A 21,067-nucleotide genomic window follows, 5' to 3' on the forward strand; every position below is an offset into this window, starting at 1 on the left:
ACATGCCATCCTCACTCATTTCCAACCATTCACATTATTCAAATTGCAATCAAGGGCACGTCAACACAATTTCATTCATATTGCAACCAACCATTTCATCACAATCGTCACACATTATGCTCAACATATTCAAAATCACATTTCTATCATACACACATCATTTCTTTGCATCCAATGGCAACCAACACAATCACATCACTCAATTTCAAACAATATGCCAGAGGTCGGACACCTCTGGACTCAGCCCAATTCGTACAATTCATCAATACACATAACCTCGTCTCCTATTTCTATCACATTACTATATTCATTCAAATAAACTCATTCTTAACAAAGATAACTAGAGTAAAGTACTCCCCTTACCTCAAAAACAAAGACCAACCATGAAACGTTGATGGAATCGCCTCCCCACACGGATTTCATCCCCCCAAAGACTCCAAATGTATTTCCAACCTTCAATCAAGCTTCCAAACGTCCTTGGAGGGCTTTTAATTGGTAGGAATGGGTTTGGGTAGAGAGAATCGTGAAGGAGAGAGAGGGAAATCATGAAAAATAACCCTCCCCTCGAACCCTAACCCTTCAAATACCCCTTTGGTCACGACACTCTCGCTACAGCGAGAATAGCGAAGGGACCTCCTCTGGTTGCAGTGAACCCTTGCTACAGCGACACACCCTCTTACTACAGCGAAAAAATCAGAGAAAAATGCAGTCTGGTTTTTGGAGAATCTCGCTACAGTGAGACTCTCTCGCTACAGCGAGACTGCACCCAGAAATGCACCCTAAACTGTCGCTTTGTCGCTACAGCGAGAAGGCGACAGTTGCATCCCTTTCTCCCAGGGACCTCTCGCTACAGCGAGAATTATCTCGCTACAGCAAGAATGCTCTGCATCAGAACTTGACCTATTTCTTTCAATCCAAATTCCAATCACACACACACACACACACACATATATATATATATGTATATATATATATATATATATATATATATGTATTTACATATATTTGTATTCACACACACATTCCCATCAAACTAAGGTACGCTTATATCATCATCAAGTGAATCAATACACCGTAGAATGATATATATATATATATATATATATATATATATATATATATATATATATATACCCATATTTATATACTCAAACAATGTTACATTTCTCGGGGCGTTACAACTCTCTTCTCCTTTAAGGAATTTTGTCCCCGAAATTTAACCAAACTACATAAACAAGTGTGGATAGAACTCTCTCATTCGACTCTTTGCCTCCCGTGTGGCATCTCCTTCGTCACTTGAGTTCCATATCACCTTTACCAATGAGATCTCCTTGCCCCTCAGTTGGTTAATACGATGATCTGCAATCCTCACTGGGTACACCTCATATGACAAATCCTGCCTCACTTGAACTGGGTCGAGATTAATCACGTGAGAAGGATCCAGCACATACTGCCTGAGTTGTGACACGTGGAACACCGGAGGTAGATTTGAGAGGTTCGAAGGCAATGCTATCTGGTACACTGCAGGACCAATTCTACTTAGCACTTCGAATGGCCCAATGAATTTAGGAGATAGCTTCCAAGATTTCAGAGCTTTCCCAACTCCCGTCATAGGTGAGACCTTCAAAAATACGTGGTCACCCACCTAGAACTCCAAGGGTTTCCTCCTCTTATCATAGTAACTCTTTTGCCTATCCTGTGCAGCCTTCATTTTCTCTTTGATCATTTTGATATGTTCATTCTGTTTTTGGATCATATCTGGTGTACATAGAGTAGCCTCTCCTTCCTCATACCAACATAATGGAGTTCTGCACCTTCACCCATACAAAGCCTCGAACGGTGTCATCCCAATACTGGCATGATAACTGTTATTATATGTGAACTCCACTAATGGTAAACATTCCTCCCAAGTCCCTTGTTGTTCAAGCACACAAGCTCTCAGCAAATCTTCTAGAGACTGGATAGTCTGCTCGGTTTGGCCGTCAGTTTGCGGATGATACGCCGAACTGAGCTTCAACTTAATGCCTAACGCCCTCTGTAGGCTCTCCCAAAATCTCGAGGTAAACCTCAGATCTCTATCCGACACAATACTAGTCGGTACTCCATGCAGCCTGACTATCTCCCTCACGTACAGTTCTGCAAGTCGTTCCAATTTGTACTTCATATTGATTGGAAGAAAGTGCGCGGCCTTAGTCAACCGGTCCACTACCACCCAAATGGCATCATGGTTGTTTCTGGTCCTCGGCAACCCAGAAACAAAATCCATAGAAATGCTATCCCATTTCCACTCAGGGATCTCCAACGGTTGCATCAATCCAGGTGGACGCTGGTGTTCTACCTTCACTTTCTGGCAAGTTAAACATTAGCTACGTATTCAGCCACATCTCTCTTCATTCCATTCCACCAAAAACTCTTCCAGAGGTTCTGATACATTTTTGTCGCAGCAGGATGCGCCTCGTCAAGTATTATTTGCTTTAGTTCATCCACTTGGGTAATGCACACTCGATTTCGAAACTTAATCACTCTATTCCCATCACAGTGGAACTCCAAGTTTTTACCTTCACCCTTTTGCCTCATCACGTTTTGCAGGAAAGCATCTCCCTGCTGAGCCTCCCAGACGTACACTAGAAGGTCATTATGAATCGTCATTGTCCCGAGATACAAGCTCCTTGGTCTCACTTCCATAGCCAGATTCATATCCCAAAATTTCTCAATCAACTCCACCTCCTTCACCATCATTGCTGCCACGTGCAGTGATTTTCTACTCAAAGCATCAGCCACCACATTTGCCTTGTCGGGATGGTAAGACAACGTGAAGTCGTAGTCTTTGAGAAATTCCATCCACCTCCTCTGCCTCATGTTCAATTCCCTCTGATCAAATAGATACTTCAGGCTCTTGTGGTCGCTGAACACCTCAAACCTTGCTCCATAAAGATAATGCCTCCACACCTTGGGAGCAAATACCACCGCGGCTAACTCTAAGTCGTGAGTTGAATAATTAACTTCGTGCGGACGTAACTGTCTTGAGACATAGGCAACAACTCGCCTGTCCTGCATCAAGACACATCCAAGTCCATGTCCTGATGCGTCACAGTATACGTCAAACTTCCGTTCTGGGTCGGGCAGGGCTAACACCGGCGCCGACGTCAACCTTATCTTCAGCTCTAAGAAGCTAGCCTCGCACCCCCTAGTCCACTTAAACTGCTTCTCTTTATGGGTCAGCTTCGTTAGGGGCAGAGCTATCTTAGAAAACTCCTCAATGAACTTTCTGTAATAGCCTGCCAACCCCAGAAAACTACGGACCTCAGTTACATTCGTCGGTCTCGGCCAATCGACTACTGCTTCCACCTTTGCAGGGTCCACTCTTGTTCCTTCCTTTAACACTATGTGTCCCAGAAACTGAATCTTTGTTAACCAAAACTCGCACTTGGAAAACTTTACGTACAACTGTCTCTCCTTCAGGATTTGCAAAACAATCCTTAGATGTTCAGCATGCTCTTCCCGAATCTTAGAATAAATTAGGATGTCGTCAATGAATACCACCACAAATTTATCCAAAAACTCATGGAATATTCTGTTCATGTAGTCCATGAACATTCCAGGCGCATTGGTCACTCCAAACAGCATCACCAAGTACTGGTCCATCAAATCGTCAATCCTTGGCAGTGGGTACTTGTTTTTAATTGTGACCTTGTTTAACTGCTGATAGTCTACACACATCCTCATACTTCTGTCTTTCTTCTTCACCAATAGTACTGGCGCTCCCCATGGTGATACACTTGGTCGCACAAACCGGTGACATCCTATAAGGTGCCACAAACATTGGACTTGCTCCCGGAATGAGATCAATAGTAAACTTTATCTCTCTTTTGGGCGGTAACTCAGAAACATCTTCTGGAAACACTTCCAAGAACTCCCTCACTACCAGTATACACTTCGGTTCCACTGCACTCTAGGCCTCCATTGAAAACATAACCATGAAGGCCTTGGCCTCCATCGCATTTTCCCATGCTCCACGGTTCAAAAGTCTCGAAACTTCTAACATTGATGCACCAAAGATCAACGTCTTTTCTCTACAGTCCAATAACACATGGTTGGCAGCTAGCCAATCCATCCCCAAAATTACATCTAACTGAGAAAGAGGTAAACAAATCAAGTCTACCTCAAACTCCCTACCATGCACCATGATTGCACATCCCAAGCATACCCTCGACATCACAACTGATTTACCCGTAAGGGTAGTCACCACAATGTTACACGGCAATTCAGTAATATATAAATTCAAACTCTTCACATAATCCACAGAAATAAAGGAGTGCGTAGCACATGAGTCAAACAACACATCCAACAACTGACCCTTAATAGTGCATTTACCTCAGATCAGCTCTTCTGATTGTGATGCCTCTGCCCTGCTCATGGCAAAGACTCGCCCTGATATGCTCGGCTTTGGTCCAGTGCTCGGCCCAGTACTCCCTCTGGATTTAGGTCTCTGAGCTGAGCTTGTACTGCCACTCTTCTTTGGAGACCAGCACACATTGGCGGTATGCCCCAGCTTTCCACAATTTCCGCAGTTCGTCCTTGGATGTGGACAATCCCTCAGCATGTGTGGCCCTCCACACCGGAAATATTTAATCGGCCCTCTGAAAGAGCTAGTACCAGAACCACTCCCACTACTACTTTTCTTTTGGGATGAACTTCCTCTAGAGTGAGACTTGCTTGAGCTTGAATACGGTCCCTTCGAAAATTTAGGGGGTCTTCTAATCACAAGTTTCATGTTGGATGCAGTACTTATACTAGCAATTACGGTCAAGGATTATTCTATCAACCGGCATCTACTTTGGAGATACCCTCTGACACATTAAAAAAAAAAAAAATTCAGTATCCTCCCACGATACTATTGTTCCGTATCATTATGGAAGAAGATTCGGGTAAAATATGCACTTCCTCGGGAATGAAAAAAAATCGATCTACTTTGATTTGGTATTTTGGCTTAAATTCTTTAACTCCTTGATACTCAATTAAAAAATCCTCTTTTTTAAAAATGGAATTTATTCCTATAGTCCTATATTTTGTAATTCCTGAACTCTGCGTTCGGTATTGAGGATCATCGAAATAAGCAAGAATACTATTTCTACGAAAAATACCATTGATTGGTATTTCAATCGAGATACCGGAAGGGGACATTAGTTCTTTGTCTCGTTCTTGAATCGATTGGAATGGAAATGGAATGATGAATCTATTTCTTCGCCTCTTTGCTAATAAATCCGAAGTGTCATGGAAAATAGCAAGATGTGTAAAATGACAATAATCCATACATATGATTTGATTCAATATTGAATAATCAGGAATCCTTCCTTCTTTTTTACCAGAAAGATTGAAACTAAAGAATTTATGTCTTACTTGTTCATTACTTACTAAAAAAAGTATCTAATGCATTATGAGTTCAATACATCCTGTTTAGCAGAAAGACGGATATTCCTTGCTCATTATCAGACAATTACTTATTCACAAACCTTGTGGGGGGCTAATAGTTTTCATTTCCCATCTCATGGAAAACCCTTTTCGCTCCGCTTAGCCCTACCCCCCCTAGGGGTATTTTAGTGATAGGTTCTATAGGAACTGGACGATCCTATTTGGTCAAATACCTAGCAAAATGAAATAGGCTAACGATAAAAAACCTAAATGCTTAACCTTAGTTTTCTATTGAAAAGCTAGTTACTTGATTCTTGTGAATCTAATTCATAGAAATTCCGTCCAGTAAAATGGACGAATTATAAATCTCCAAAATAATAGATAGAAATATCGCAAATAGAGCCATTGCAACACCCATCAAAGGAGTAGTTCCCCACCCCGGAGCTACTTTACCATATTCTGGCAACAAACATACATGAACCATTTCACGAAGTATATGTCCAGATAACCCAAAGTCTCGATAATTAGCTCTCGGTCTTCCGGTCGAAAAACAACGTCGATGAAGACGTATAGGTGCACTATTACGCGGTAGTGATTCTAACTTTCCATGAATTTCCCATTTATCACTTAACGATGGAATTTTACTTATCTGATCTTAAAAATGGTTCAAAATGTTCGAATTTTTGTTTTCGAATAAATTCTGAATGAATTTTTTTAGGACATTATTCAAATTAAGGATCTCATCGAAAACTTACAGCAGCTTGCCAAACAAAAGCTAAGAGAAAAAAGAGTACGGGTATTACTGGCATAATATCTACAATTGGATTCAAAAAAGCGTAGGCTTCAGGCAATTTCGCCAAGAAAAAACTACTTGAATAAAGGACGGAGTGAATACAAATACAGACCAAACTAAGGATATTAAGCATAACAAACATTTTGTTCTTTCTTTAAAAAAATAAATTTAATTTTTGCTTTTTTTTTTGAATTCTAATTTTCATTTTTAGAATATTGTATTATGTAATGTATATATGTATAATTTATATCAATATAATTATATATATATTTTGTTTCGTTCGGCTTTGAATTAGAGACGTTAAATCATAATGATGAATCAACGTCGACTATAACCCCTAGCCTTCCAAGCTAACGATGCGGGTTCGATTCCCGCTACCCGCTTATATCCTATCTCTCTATTTATTCTATTCGAATCTATCTTTTTTCTATTCTAGAATGAATCTAAATTTCTTAGTGAATTTGTTAATTATTCATTTTTCTTTTTTAACTTAGTTTTCGTTATTTATATTCAATTGAATTTGATTATTTATTTATTATTCTATTTTTTTTTTATTCTATCTATCTATATCTATCTATAGATAGATAGATAGAATTCTTTTTTTCTTTAACCTTTTTTTAAACCTTAGTTTAAAAAAGGTTAAAGAAAAAAAGAGAAGCGTCCATTGTCTAATGGATAGGACAGAGGTCTTCTAAACCTTAGGTATAGGTTCAAATCCTATTGGACGCAAATAATTTGCCTATATATTTCCTTTTATTTCCGTATTTCTAAAAATAGAATATCTTGAATGATTTGAACTGAGCAAGAGCCACTAAAACTTTCTTTAGAAGAATAACTTATCTTATATATATATACAATTTATGCTTTATCCCTTTCTATATATAAATCTTTAATAATCATGAATTTCTTATTATTTTATTATTTATTTTATATTCGAATTAATATAATATTATTAATTATATTCAAATTAAAAGAAAAGATTTTAAAAGATAATAATTAGAAAATTGGTTAGTTATTAATCAATTTTTTTCTACTTGTTCTTGGAGTAAAAAGAGTTCCATCTGTTCTTGAATAACTTCCTTCAAAAGGGCTTCCGCTTCCCCAGTGAATGTCTTGGTAGAAGATATTATTTCTTTGAATTGGGGTTTAGGGTTTAGGGTAACTCAACAAGAAATTTCCTTAGGGTTTAGGGTTTAGGGTTTAGGGTCCACTCCCCCTAGTGTCCACAGTCTTGTCCTCTGAGTTGGCCTAGAAAATTCTACTCTTACTCACCAAGGTGGATAAGTCCGTCAGCTGAAATACATTGACTGCAGCTCTGATGTCCGGCCTCAGCCCGTGCTCAAACAGAGAACACAGGTCTTCTTCTCCATCCCTGTGCTGGTAGTGGGGCCAATACTTCATTAACTCTTGAAACTTTGCCGCATACTCCCCCACGGTCATGCTCCCCTATCTCAGCTTAAGGAACTCCCTGGCTTTTTGTTTCTTCAGGTCTCAGGGAAAGTAATTTCCCAAGAAGATGGTCTTGAAAGCCTCCCACTGTACGTAGCCATCTTCTTGTGGCAAGGTCTGACTAGCAAATCTCCACCAATCTTCAGCCTCCCCACACAACAAGTAGGTGGCATAGGGGACCTTGTGCTCCTCACGACACCCCATAGCATTGAATACTTTCTCCACATTAGCCACCCACCTCTGGGCTCCTTCAGGGTTAAACCCTCCTTCAAACATTGGGGGGTCATGCCTAGTGAAGGCAGACAACCCTCTATACTCCGCTGGTTCTCTACCTTGGTTGTGCACCAAGGCCTCCAGCATTTGAGCTATGTGCTCCATAGGATCCTCAGTGTTTCTAGCTCCTCTACCTCTACCTCTACCTCTACTAGCCATGCTTTATCTAAGCTAATCACAATCAACAAACAATATTCCATAACATTAGATTAATTATAACATTTATAATTCAGGTAAACAAAACAATCAACACTTATCTTGGACGCTTCAGCCCGATACCCCAGTTTGGTTGGATGAAATGCTCTGATATCAAATTGTAACACCTTATAATTATAATTTCTAAATAAAATGAATTTCGTAAAATTGTTAACAAAATTGAGGTTTTCATTCAAATAGTAGTTCAACATTATGCTTAACATATTCACAATCACATTTCTATCATACACACATCATTTCCTTGCACCCAATGGCAACCAACACAACCACATCACTCAATTTCACACAATATGTTAGAGGTCGGACACCTCTGGATTTAGCCCAATTCATATAATTCATCAATACACATAACCTCGTCTCCTATTTCTATCACAGTACTATATTCATTCAAATAAACTCATTCTTAACAAAGATAACTAGAGTAAAGTACTCCCCTTAACTCAAAAACAAAAACGCGACACGAAACGTTGATGGAATCGCCTCCCCACACGGATTTCGTCCCCCCAAAGACTCCAAATGTATTTCCAACCTTCAATCAAGCTTCCAAACTTCCTTGGAAGGTTTTTAATCAGTAGGAATGGGTTTAGGTAGAGAGAATCATGAAGGAGAGAGAGGGAAATCATGAAAAATAACCCTCCCCTCGAACCCTAACCCTTCAAATACCCCTCTGGTCGCGACACTCTTGCTACAGCGAGATATTCTCGCTGCAGCGAGGGGACCTCCCCTCGTTGCAGTGACCCCTCGCTGCAGCAACACGCCCTCTTACTACAGCGAAAAAATCAGAGAAAACTGCACTCTGGTTTCTGCAGAATCTTGCTATAGTGAGACCCTATCGCTACAGCGAGACTGCACCAAAAAATGCACCATAAACTGTCACTCTGTTGCTACAGCGAGACGTTTCTCGCTACAGCGAGAAGGCGACAGTTGCATGCCTTTCTCCTAGGGGCCTCTCACTACAGCAAGAATGCTCTGCATCAGAACTTAACCTATTTCTTTCAATCCAAATTCCAATCACACACACACACACACACACACATATATATATATATATGTGTGTATTTACATATATCTGTTCACACACACATTCCCATCAAACTAAGGTACGCTTATATCATCATCAAGTCAATCAATACACCATAGAATGATAAATAAATAAATATATATATATATATATACATATTTATATACTCAAACAATATTACATTTCTTGGGGCATTACAGGGAAGTGGAGGTATGAATTCCTTCACTATAGAGGGCTTTTCCACAGTCTCTTCTTGACTTTTATCTTCCTCTTCAATTGCAGCTTTTTCTACTTCTTGCTTCCCATTCTCTTGTAACATTTTGCCACTCCTTAATGTTACTGCATTGACGTGCTCCTTAGGATTAGTCTCAGTATTGTCAGGCCAGCTTCCTTTGGGTCTTTCTTAGAAGAGTCTAGAAATTTGACCCAACTGATTTTCTAAATTATGGATAGAGGCTTGTTGATTTCTTAGTACAGTCTCGGTGAATTGAAACTGAGATTCTGAAGTTTGAATGAATTTGGTCATCAACTCCTCAAGGTTTAACTTCTTTTCAGCTGGGGGCAATGAGGGATATGAAGCTTTTGACTTCTTTTCAGCTGGGGACGGTGGTGGATGTGAAGCTTGTTGAAATCCTGGGAGTGTGTTGTTTTGCATTGGCTGTTGGTTGTTGTTCCATGGTAGGTTTGCATAATTCTTCCAGCCCAGATTATTCGTGCCAGTATAATTTTGGTAAGGTGGTCTATTTCCTATCACATGGCATGCTCTTCCTGAATAGCTTGACACTCATGATTAGGGTGGCCTCATCCACAAATATCACATCTCATCACTGGAGCAACTGGATGGTTAACAGATAAACCATCAATCTTCTTCCCTAAGGCTTCAACTTGCATTGCCAAGGATGTTACTGCATTAAGACTATAAATCCCAGCAGATTTTGTAGGTTTGAATCAAGTGGAGCTCCATTGATAGCTGTTCATTGCCATTTCTTCAAACAATTCTTGTGCAAACCTTGGTGTCTTGCTATTTAAAGTGTCCCCAGCTACTGCATCTATCATTTGTTTTGTGGCTGGGTTCAACCCATTGTAGAAGGTTTGCACTTGAAGCCAGTCAGGAATCCCATGATGTGGGCACTTCCTTAATAATTCCTTAAACCTCTCCCATGTATCATATAAGGTCTCTGACTTCAATTGGTAAAAGGAGGAGATATCATTCCTCATCTTAGCAGTCTTTGCGGGAGAGAAATACTTTGCTAAGAATTTTTCTGCCATGGCTTCCCATGAAGTGATAGATCCACGTGGGAGAGAGTTCAACCACTGTTTTGCTCTGCTCTTGAGAGTTCCTTAAATATCTCTCAAACTCGCGACTTTCTCGCTATAGCGAAAAAATCAGAAGTTTTCTTTCTTTAGTGTCTGTCATTCTAGCTACAGTGAGAGCTCCTCGCTACAGCGAGAGGGCTCCAGAATGTTCTATTTTCACCGCCTCCTTCTCGCTACAACGAGATATCCCATAGTTCACACTAATTAAACACTTCTAATTTCAAATAACATGCACAAATAACTAATATTAATTGCAAAAATAATAAATTACAAAATGAGGATGTTACAGTGGTTGTCGCCTATAGTAATTACTATGAAAGTCATAGTAGCTACGCGCAGTCTCTCATCCTGTCATCCCTCTCTAGAGTGTCCACTATGAAGTTCAAAGTGACTACACGTAGTGCGCATAGCTACTATGGAATGGAAGTGGCTACACGCAGGACTGGGTCAATTTGGCCTTCTTTTGAGTGTCCACTATGGAGTTCAAAGTGGTTACGCGCAGACCCTCTTTAGTCTGGGGTCTCTATAGTGTCCATTATCCCCTGAAAGTGATCATTTTGGTTTGCCCTCTGGATCTAGCTTGTTGTAGTGTCCACTATCACTTTTGAAAGTGGTCACTTTCAACTCAAATTTTTTCAAAGGCTAAAAATCCATGGAATAAGCCTAGAAATTCCTGCACAATTATTCAAATGATCAAAATTGCAAATTATATCTATGTAAATCAATGTAAATTAACCAAAAATTAAGAAACTTATGATATTTGATCAAAATGATGTTTCTATGCTATTTACACTTCTTAAGTTTACTTTTTCTATCAAGGAACACTAAAAAGACAAGTAAACATCCAATCAAATGTGGATTCATCACCTGCAGGTTACAAGAAATCTACTTCCAATGTAAATCAAGTCACTGATTCAAATACTTCCTGTCAGGATCTATTTTTATAAAGGGTCAATGATATTCTGCTTTATTGTTCCTTATTCCATTATCTACTTATAGAATAATGTACACGTGGATTAGGGTATAAATTTTTTTAAAATCTGCATTTTAGTATCTCAATCAATAGAATAACAATGCTTCAAAACATTTTCATAAAACACAATAATTTACATAAATATGTCTATACATATACAAAGATAGCTCTACGAGGAGCTCAAAATAGAAGTTTTTGAATAGTAATAATAATTACATTACTGAAGACTGTAACCAAATAGTCTAGACCCACCACCTAGACCTAGACTAACAATATAAAATTACAAAAATCTTCACAAAATTTTGATCCACGCTTTCCTCAGCCAGACTTTCCAACCTAAGAAGTAGCTACAGAACCTGTCACATCTACTCATGTACCACAGTACGATCATTGCCAAACATATATAAACACCGACAAAATAGCAAGGGTGAGCTTGTAAAACACAGTGATAATCATTAAATTATGTAAATTTATATATATAAATTACCAACACAATTATTAAATCAACTTATTATTCAATAACTCCCATCACCTCAGCCAACAATACAACTCCTTTTATTAACTCATTGAGTGCTGATAACTATTATGATGATAACAAGAATGACATCATCATCATCATCAACAACAACAACAACATCATTAAATCTCTACGCAATGATTATAACAACAATTCAGCTCCATTCGACATCACAACATTAGCGAATCCTGAAGGAGCTTACTACTTGGCACAGTAGCCTACCACTCAGCACATTGGCCTACCACTCGGTATATTTACCTACCACTCAGCACATTAGCCTATCACTTTTCTATACAACTTCAACAACATATATCAAACAGTTAAATACATCTGTCATAATTCTTAACAATCATTTTCAGCATATTAACAGTCATATTTTAGCAATTATCTTGAGTATAAATAACTTTATATATTTCACACATCAAGCAACAAAACTTCATCATATCACTTCAGACTCAATATTCTCAATGCATATATCATAGTATTTCAGCATATTACTTCTCATTACCGTATTATAAGTGCTCATTAAGTAACGGAGAAATTCACTCAGTTACACTATCCTGGGTTTTAACTATGGTTTGATTATTCAACAACGTTTTCTCAACTAAGATAGAATTAAACTCCTAGAGAACTCAGCATTTACTAGACAAATAAGCTTACTCAAATAAGCTCTCTTTACCTGGAACAAGTTCCAAGATAATACTCCTAGTGAGTTCCATAGAGATGGATCAACTGTTTGGGTATGAAATACAACTTGAACGACTCAAATCTACTCAAAACAACACGGTATAAATCTCTTGAGAAAGAGAGAGAAGAAACAAGGTAAAAACTAAAAATTGAACCCCAAGAACTCACCTATATCTCGATGAGGTAGAAGATCTCAATTTGATCAGAGAGAAATTCAACTTCGGAAAAGTGTTTGCCAAGGGTAATAGAAGAGAGAACAGAGAGAAGTGAGAGAGAGAAGCTGTCTGGCGAGAAAATGAAGTTTCTGGGCGCTAAGGCCCCTTAAATACCCCTATAGCGCGCGCTCTCTCGCTTAAGCGAGATAATTCTCGCTTGGGCGAGATCACCCTCGTCTTGGCAAGAAAACCAAATAGTGGAACCTCTCAATTTTTTGATATTCTTGCTAGAGCGAGAGTGGGTGTAGAGAGTTACCAAATTTTCCTGCGATTCCTCGCTTGACCGAGAACCTCTTGTTTGAGCGAGGTCACCTCTCACCTGAGCGAGATTTCTTCTCATCTAGACGAGGTTACAACTGAGACAATCCTATCTTTTCTCACTTAAGCGAGACACCCTGCACTCAGACTCCAAAATTTTCTCTCCCGAGTGAAATACTAGCAATTCTTAATCATACTTTCTAATTATCCAAACACTCAATACATTTAACAATCATTCTTCAATTCACACAATACTTCACATATGTTAACATCATCATACAGCACAACAACTACTTTGTTCCTTATCCGACAATTATACAACTTTTATATTTCACACTTTAACATATAAACAATTCATATAGTTCAAATCTATGAAATCCCTAATTATAGGCATAATAATAAATACATATAACTATACCAGTCTGACACTTCCAACATAGGTAATATAGTCAGCTCTAACACAGGAGATAGCCCAATCCAGTTGACAAAGGCTCAATATGATCAGCTCCTAAACCTTCTTCAAACTCAGGTAGCACCTACTAGAATATCGCAGCAATATAACTTTTCAAACTCACCCAAAAATGGTAAGTTGAGTTTTTCTTTTTTCAAGAACTTAGCCTTCACTACATATCCAAACAAAGGAAATTCTTCAATTTGGATAGTAGACTCTGGGGCTACTACACATATTACAAGTTCTATAGCTAATTTTGTCTGCTACAGCAATTTAGGCAATCAATTTGTTTACCTTCCCACTAGAAGTATTGTTGAAGTAATCATTAGCCATTGGCACTGTTAAATTGAGTAACAATGTCATTCTTCACAAAGTCGTGTTTATACCTGACTTTAAAGTAAATCTTATATCTGTAAGTTCCTTAACTTAGTTTACTAGGAACACGATTCTTTTTTATCATTCTTCTTTTGCCATATAGGATCACCAGAATTTGAGGGTGATTGGCAAGGGTAGCATCTTGGATGGCCTCTATATTCTTAAAAGTCCAACCAATAAGTCTTTTAGTTTTTTCTTGCCTTCTTCATATCATACTGTTGCAACTGTTAGTAATAACAATGATACGACTACTACTATAACCAAATGGCACTATAGATTCAGCCATGTATCTGATGATGTACTTAGAATGATTCATGCTAATAAGAGTTTGCACTTGCCTAGTAATTTTTCATGCAAAGATTGTTGTATATGTCCTTTAGCTAAACAAAAATGTCTTCCTTTTCATAGCAATAACAACTTGTCTGATAATTGTTTTGACTTAGTTCATTGTAATATTTAGGGACCTTTCCATACTACCACTTGTGACAATCACAGGTTCTTTCTTACTCTTGTTGATGATCACAACAGATTTACATGGATTTTTCTTTTGAAATCCAAATATCAAACTTCTATTTGTATACAAAACTTTTTCCAACTGATAATTAAGAAAGCTATAGTATGTGACCCAAATGAGGTTTTTATGTTATTTACAATCTCTAAGTCTATTTTTCATATTAAAATTCTATAAAAAGCTAGACAAAATATCTATAAATTATGGATTCATCACAACCCCAAATTTAAACTTTTGCTTGTCTTCAAGCAAATCAAAACTTAAGAAAATTGAAGGTAAAGGGTTGGATTTATCCAAAAAAATTTCTCAAAATTTTCATTCCAATATTAGACCCTAATTGGCACTTCCAATATTTTCAAAATCATGGATTCATTCAACAATGCAATCACACTCATATCAATTATTTTCATGCAATGTCCCACTAAACTGAAACAAAAATCTAGCAAGGTTTCATGCAATTCACACAATGCAAAGAAATCATCCAGCTCACAGTATAGTGTTTCACTCTTCACTCATTAATGTTTCAGGCTAAGTGTTTTCCCTCAACTCATGCATTTTGCCTCATCCTACCATATGCTTGCCCATATTCTCAATCTCCTTTGCTTAGATACAATGAACCACCTATCATAAGGGCTTTGTTAGTCACAAATGTGGTTAGATTAGGTTCAATTTTGATCAAGGAAGGACAAAAGCTTAAGTGGGTTTATAAGAGGAGGGAATTCCTTTGAGTGAATGAGTACAACGACTAGAATGGAATGCCTTAAATGATGTAGCAAGTGAGATTCAAGCACTCTTTCACCATGTTTTTCATTATTTTGCCTTATGTGAGAATTTCTTTTTCTATCAAAATGCCTTGCTGTATTTCTATTTGTTTTTCTTTTTCTTCCATTTATTTATTTTTGTAATTTATTGGACTTTGACAATCATTCTTTTCTTCAAATTCAAGCTTTTTTTTTTACATGTAATATTGACATGTATAATGCTCACCACCCCGAACTTGAGGTCTTGCTTGTCCTCAAGCAACTACAGTCATAATTAGCACCACAAACTTAGTTTCATGCAATCACTCTTAATGCAACTCAAAAGAAATACCTCTCTTAAGGGAAGAAAATTATGTTTGCAGACTAAGTTGGGCAAAAGAAGGGAATGTAGAACAAGGGAAATTAGGTGCAAGGGTGTTCTAGGGTGAGTGGATATGTGCAAAGAGGATGGACTTATTATTTCTCTTGTTCATTTTTTATATGTATGTCTTTTTCTTCTCTAAACAAAAAGGATGGACTTATTTCTAAAAAATTAATATTAAAAACATTTTAAATCCACGCAACGGCCAAACAATTTTGATAAAGTGATGAATTTACCTTCAACATTGCTTGGATTGTAAGGGTTTATCGAGTAGTTGTGTGCTAACTTGAACCCTGTGCAGCAGTGGATTTACCTAAAAATAAAGTTTCCCAAGAACAATTTTTTTTAAAAAAAAAACTTATCAAAAACTCAGTTTTCAAAAGGAAAAGAACTACGTGATAGTTTTGATTCATCCGTTGCGTAACACCTTAAATTTAATTTCAATTAAATAATAATTTTGCAAATCGGATAACTAAATTTTCATAAAAGATTTCAAAATAAATAAAGGGTTACAAATTAATATCAAATAACTGCTACAAGACTAGTTCAATTACAACAATTTCAAAATAAAATCTAAGTCCTATAGTAGTCCATCCATTCCTTCACTGAGTCTGGTGTTGATTGTCTTCATTACTTGAAAAATGAATGTAACGGTGAGTACTCTACACTACCAAAAAACACATAGTCAACATAGAGTCTCACCTCCAGTACTTTTCCAATACATTAAACAATTACATTCACAAGTAGCATTCCACATCCATAAGTATAATTCATAAACCCATGCATATGCATGCCAGTCATATTCACTGCAGCACTGTGATCACAGATTTACACCATGAATGGTCGCCGGTTACCCCTGCCTCACGGATACCACGTGGGCAGTCACGGGTCGTTTAGCAAAGATAGTAGTCAGAGGTCTAGTCAATAAGAGAGTGTGTGGCCCATTGTGCACCCGTTCCGCAGTCGGTGTCACCACTACTCCCTCTTCCCCAAGGTATTTCTACGGTCCTCATCTCCCACATCCCAAGTGTATCGCTGAACCATTCACAGCACATTACAATGGCGCTAACACGCCCATTCACACATATTTCATTCATACATGCAATAGTCATGCTTACATATGGCACACAGCCCACATGACACTCAAATACACGGCACTAGGCCCACATTCATTTCACATTACATGCCACATAGCCCACATTTATTCACAATATCATTAATTCACCAATCAATGACATTCATCACACACAATCACCCTCACGGGTCCAATTATTCTATCACACATCACATTGCATATCAATTTCCATCAAACACACAATTTCTATCTTCTATCTCAGCCACATTGCATTAATAATCAAAACACACAAGAATTACAATACATTGAGATAAGGTAGAGTCGCCCCTTACCTTGGATTGACGTCCTACACTCAGATTCGCCCACGGACGTGCTCCCTACACAAATTTCGGCCTAAAACACATGGAAAAACTCCATGAGAACTCCAAGAAACTGAGAAACAGAGAAAAGGGGATGAGAAACGGAACCCTAACCATTAAAACTCACTTCTAAGCGTTCCCCACACGGATTTAACCTTCAATCAAGCTCCCGAAATGGTTTTGGAGGCAATTTCATTGATGGAAAAAGGTTCTGGGTCGAGAGATTCAAAGGGATTTTTGAGAAATAACTTCTCAAACCCTAAACCCCCTTTAAATCCTTTTCTGGTCACGACACTCGCTACAGCAAGATATCCTCGTTGCAGCAAAATGTCCTCACGCTGCAGCAAAAATATCAGACAAAGCTGCACCCTGGTTTCTGTAGAATCTCGCTACAGTGAGACTGCACCCAGAAATGCACCCCAAACTGTCGCTCTGTCGCTCCAGCGAGACATCTCTCACTCCAGCGAGACATCTCTCGCTACAGCGAGAATGCGACAATTTTTGTCCTTCCTCCTAAGGCCCTCTCGCTATAGCGAGAAAAGCCCAGTATCACGCCCTACACTTCATAGAAAATAAAGGAGAGAATAATATTTTGTAAATATTCATTTTCCCAAGTCAAAATTCAATTTTTTAGTTCTTTATTTAAAAAAAATAGAAAAAATGAATCTTCATTAAAAAAATAAAAGTAAAAAAATCATGTTAGATTTTATTTGAATTTATTTAATACAAAAATAAAAATAAAAAATATATTTTTATAAATAATCCATTTTTCTAATTCAAATTAATTTTTTTAAACTCTTTATTCAAAAATAAAAAATAAAAAAAACAATTTTTTTTACTAAAAAATAAAAATTAAGTTAAATTTTATTTAAATTTATTTAATATGAAAATAAGGAAAAAAGAGAATAATATTATGTAAATAATCTATTTTTTTAATTAAAACTCAATTTTTAGTTCTTTACTAAAAAGTACAAAAATAAATTTTTACTTAATAAAAAATCAAGTGAAATTTTATTCAAATTTATTTAATATGATAATATAAAAAGAATAACACTTTATAAATAATTCACTGTCCCAATTTAAATTAGATTTTTAGCTCCTTATTTAAAAATAGAAAATATAAAAAAATGGATTGTTACTTTAAGAAAAATAAAAAAATCATGTCATATTTTATTTAAATATATTTAATATGAAAATAAAAAAATAGCTTTTTTTTATATATAATTCATTCCTTTAATTCAAAACTTTTAATTATATTCTTTTAAAAAATATATATATAATTAAAACCTAAACAAAATTGTAAGAATAAGAAATAAGACTAAAAAATAAGGACAAATCAAAAAATAATAAAAAAGAAACATCAATGATTTTCTTTTAGAGTGAAATAAATATTTTTGAGTAAAAATAATTTTTGCACAACTAATTAGAAGGTAACTGTTTTAATCAACGAACGTCCTAAGATGCTAATACCTTCTTACACGTAAATGACTCTCGAATCCAAATTTGATTTTGAAGATTATTTATATTAAAAGTTTTTTCAATGTTTTTCTTTAATAAACTTTGGTGACGACTCTCTGTCACCGCTATCCCATTGTGCTCTTAGTTGCGACACATATAAATAATTTTTTTAAAAAAATTAATCTCATGTATAAATATTTTTAGTTTCAAATAGAATATAATTTTTATTTATTATAAATAAAAATATTTATAATATAATATATTAATATAATAATTAAATAATTAAATATTAATAATAATATAATTAAAAATATGAAAAACATATTAATATAATATTATTATTTTATTTTTAAATTTTAGTTTGTTTAGTTTTAATTGCATTTTGATGACTTAACTGTTGTTCAACTTATTTAAATATAGTAAATATAATAATTTATTATTAAATAAATTTATTATTTAAACACGTATCTAAATATCATTAGTTATATTTTTTTCATGCATAGAGCCTTGAAAATTTTTAAGTGTACTAGCACAGGCCATAGTTGTGAACGTATATATTTATAATATATGTGTCAAATTATGTTAAATTTTTGTGTTTTTTTTTTTATTCCTAACAAGCTCCTTTCTCTTAAAATCTAAATATGAGTTATAATAGTCATTTTCAATATAACGAATATTTTAACACTGAAACATAATTATAAATATGTATTTTTTTTAATAATATTCTCTCTTTTTCTATTATTATTAGTGTGAATTTTTATTATTAAATTTTAAATATCTCTATTATTAACTTTAAAATTTTATCTAAAATATTTATTTTATTTTCTAAGTTAATCATAAAATTGATAGTTTATGTTTAAAATTAACTATTGATTATATCAAAATTATCTTTGAAAAAAACTTAAAATGGAGACAAATGAAATACATAATTCATGTTTTAAAAGGAGATGGGTGAATATTTTAGAATAAGAGGAGAGTAAAGTGTAATATAAGCCTTTTAAGGTGAAAAAATATTTTATTCTATAAAATATAAAAATATTAAATTTTTAATTTTGAAATTTTTTAATTAATAAAATATTATTTAAATTGGTTTACAAATATTTCACTATACTTAACGTTGGTAAAATAAAATAAAAAATATTGTTTAAGTGAATTAAAAAAATTGTTTATAACTAAATAAATAATATCAATTTAATTTGAAATTTAATATAAATATATTGACAATGTAAATTATTATCTAATTATATATTATCATACTAATAAAAATTAATTTTTGTAATAATGAATATAAAAACTATATTTACAATGTATTTTAGTTTATTGATACTATAGAGTATTTGTATTGATTATTTATTCAAATTAAATTCTTTAATTTATTATAAAAGTTTAGCTGTCATACTTCTCAAAATGAAGAAGATACATAAATTTTATCAATTTAAATAATGAAAACTTGAATTTATTACGTATAAATGGATATCTAGTGTTTTTTTCTCTCTTTACAAAGTTAACTACAATAATAATATTAAGGACTCTTAAGTAGTTGCTTTTTGGCAAATGTATCCGTTAAAAAGTAATAAAAAATTTTAAAATAAGTTTCTGAATTATTGTCGTGCAAGAATTATTTTCAATTATTAAGAATCTCTTAATTTATTTGTTTGAATAACGAAATTTATATTAAGCTTATTTAAAAATAAATTAATTATCAATAAAATTAAAAGCAAGTAACATAACATATTCCTTGACTGAACTTATAGAAGAGGAACCTAAGGCATATAGATTTATTCATTTAATTTTTTATGTTATTCTTCTATTTAAATCTAAATCTGATTTCTTTGTAATTATCAATCATTGATATAAATATTATCAATACTCAATGGTCATGCAAGATATCAATTAAAGAAAGTATGAAGCATATATGAACATTTTAATTTAATAACGATTTGAAGAGAAAGATTGATTTGGTCCTCCTAATCCTTTATCTCATTTTATCCTAGAGGTCTATTAGCTAATCATGGTACGGTCGCTTATGATGTAATTAATTAAAGTTATGTTATGAGTGGCCAATTAACAACATACAATAATGCGCAATAGGACAAATACTAATCACAGACATAAATCAAACTTAGATTCAAATATCAAAATCACATAAATTTATTAACAAGAGTTCTCATAGTCCTAACTATGAACTTAGTTACTCATGCTAGAGAAAAGAACTAAAACAATCATAAACAAAGGCTTGTGGAGAATAATATCAAAAGGATGTCTAAGTCGCTCTCCCCAAGGTCTCGAGTTTGAAAATTCTAAAATTGCTTAAAATATGGACTTCTTGCATGTAAGAATGGTTGTGCATGCGTCTTGAAGCATGCTTGTGCTACCAGCAATGGAATGGGCATATTGGCTACTGTCAAGCCCAATTTTTCATCCAGTTTGAGCCCAAAATGGACTCAAAATCTGTAACATCCTAATTTTTACTCTCTCCATGTTCAAGTGTGTTAGCACGATTTAATCTCTTTCAAGGTAATTCAATGCATTTTGCAAAAATTTTACGATGTTGGTTAAAGAAATTTTGAAATAAAAGTATTTAT

At 35.1% G+C, this 21,067-nt stretch overlaps 2 protein-coding genes and 2 non-coding genes across 4 annotated transcripts; 2 read left to right on the top strand and 2 right to left on the bottom strand.

Moving 5' to 3' along the window:
* Nucleotides 1–1,225: 1,225 nt before the first annotated feature.
* On the bottom strand, nt 1,226–1,612 carry LOC113866869. The gene has a single exon (XM_027501666.1). It carries the CDS (start codon nt 1,610–1,612, stop codon nt 1,226–1,228), a length of 387 nt encoding a protein of 128 aa, XP_027357467.1.
* Nucleotides 1,613–4,375: 2,763 nt separating this feature from the next.
* LOC113866870 (ATP-dependent RNA helicase glh-1-like) lies at nt 4,376–4,774 on the bottom strand. Its single transcript, XM_027501667.1, has one exon. It carries the CDS (start codon nt 4,772–4,774, stop codon nt 4,376–4,378), a length of 399 nt encoding a protein of 132 aa, XP_027357468.1.
* A 2,088-nt stretch (nt 4,775–6,862) lies between these two features.
* TRNAR-UCU lies at nt 6,863–6,934 on the top strand. Its single transcript has one exon. It is a non-coding gene; the product is annotated as a tRNA-Arg (tRNA).
* A 3,344-nt stretch (nt 6,935–10,278) lies between these two features.
* Nucleotides 10,279–10,385, top strand: LOC113868303. The gene has a single exon (XR_003505324.1). It is a non-coding gene; the product is annotated as a small nucleolar RNA R71 (small nucleolar RNA).
* Nucleotides 10,386–21,067: the final 10,682 nt, after the last annotated feature.

The sequence above is a fragment of the Abrus precatorius genome, unplaced genomic scaffold, assembly GCF_003935025.1.
Source record: "Abrus precatorius isolate BTA unplaced genomic scaffold, Abrus_2018 Scaffold5, whole genome shotgun sequence".
NCBI lineage: Eukaryota > Viridiplantae > Streptophyta > Magnoliopsida > Fabales > Fabaceae > Abrus > Abrus precatorius.

Bases quoted from the DNA above. Each gene is read 5' to 3' on its own strand.
- LOC113866869 (XM_027501666.1), bottom strand. From the start codon at position 1,612: ATGACGGGAGTTGGGAAAGCTCTGAAATCTTGGAAGCTATCTCCTAAA.
- LOC113866870 (XM_027501667.1), bottom strand. From the start codon at position 4,774: ATGAAACTTGTGATTAGAAGACCCCCTAAATTTTCGAAGGGACCGTAT.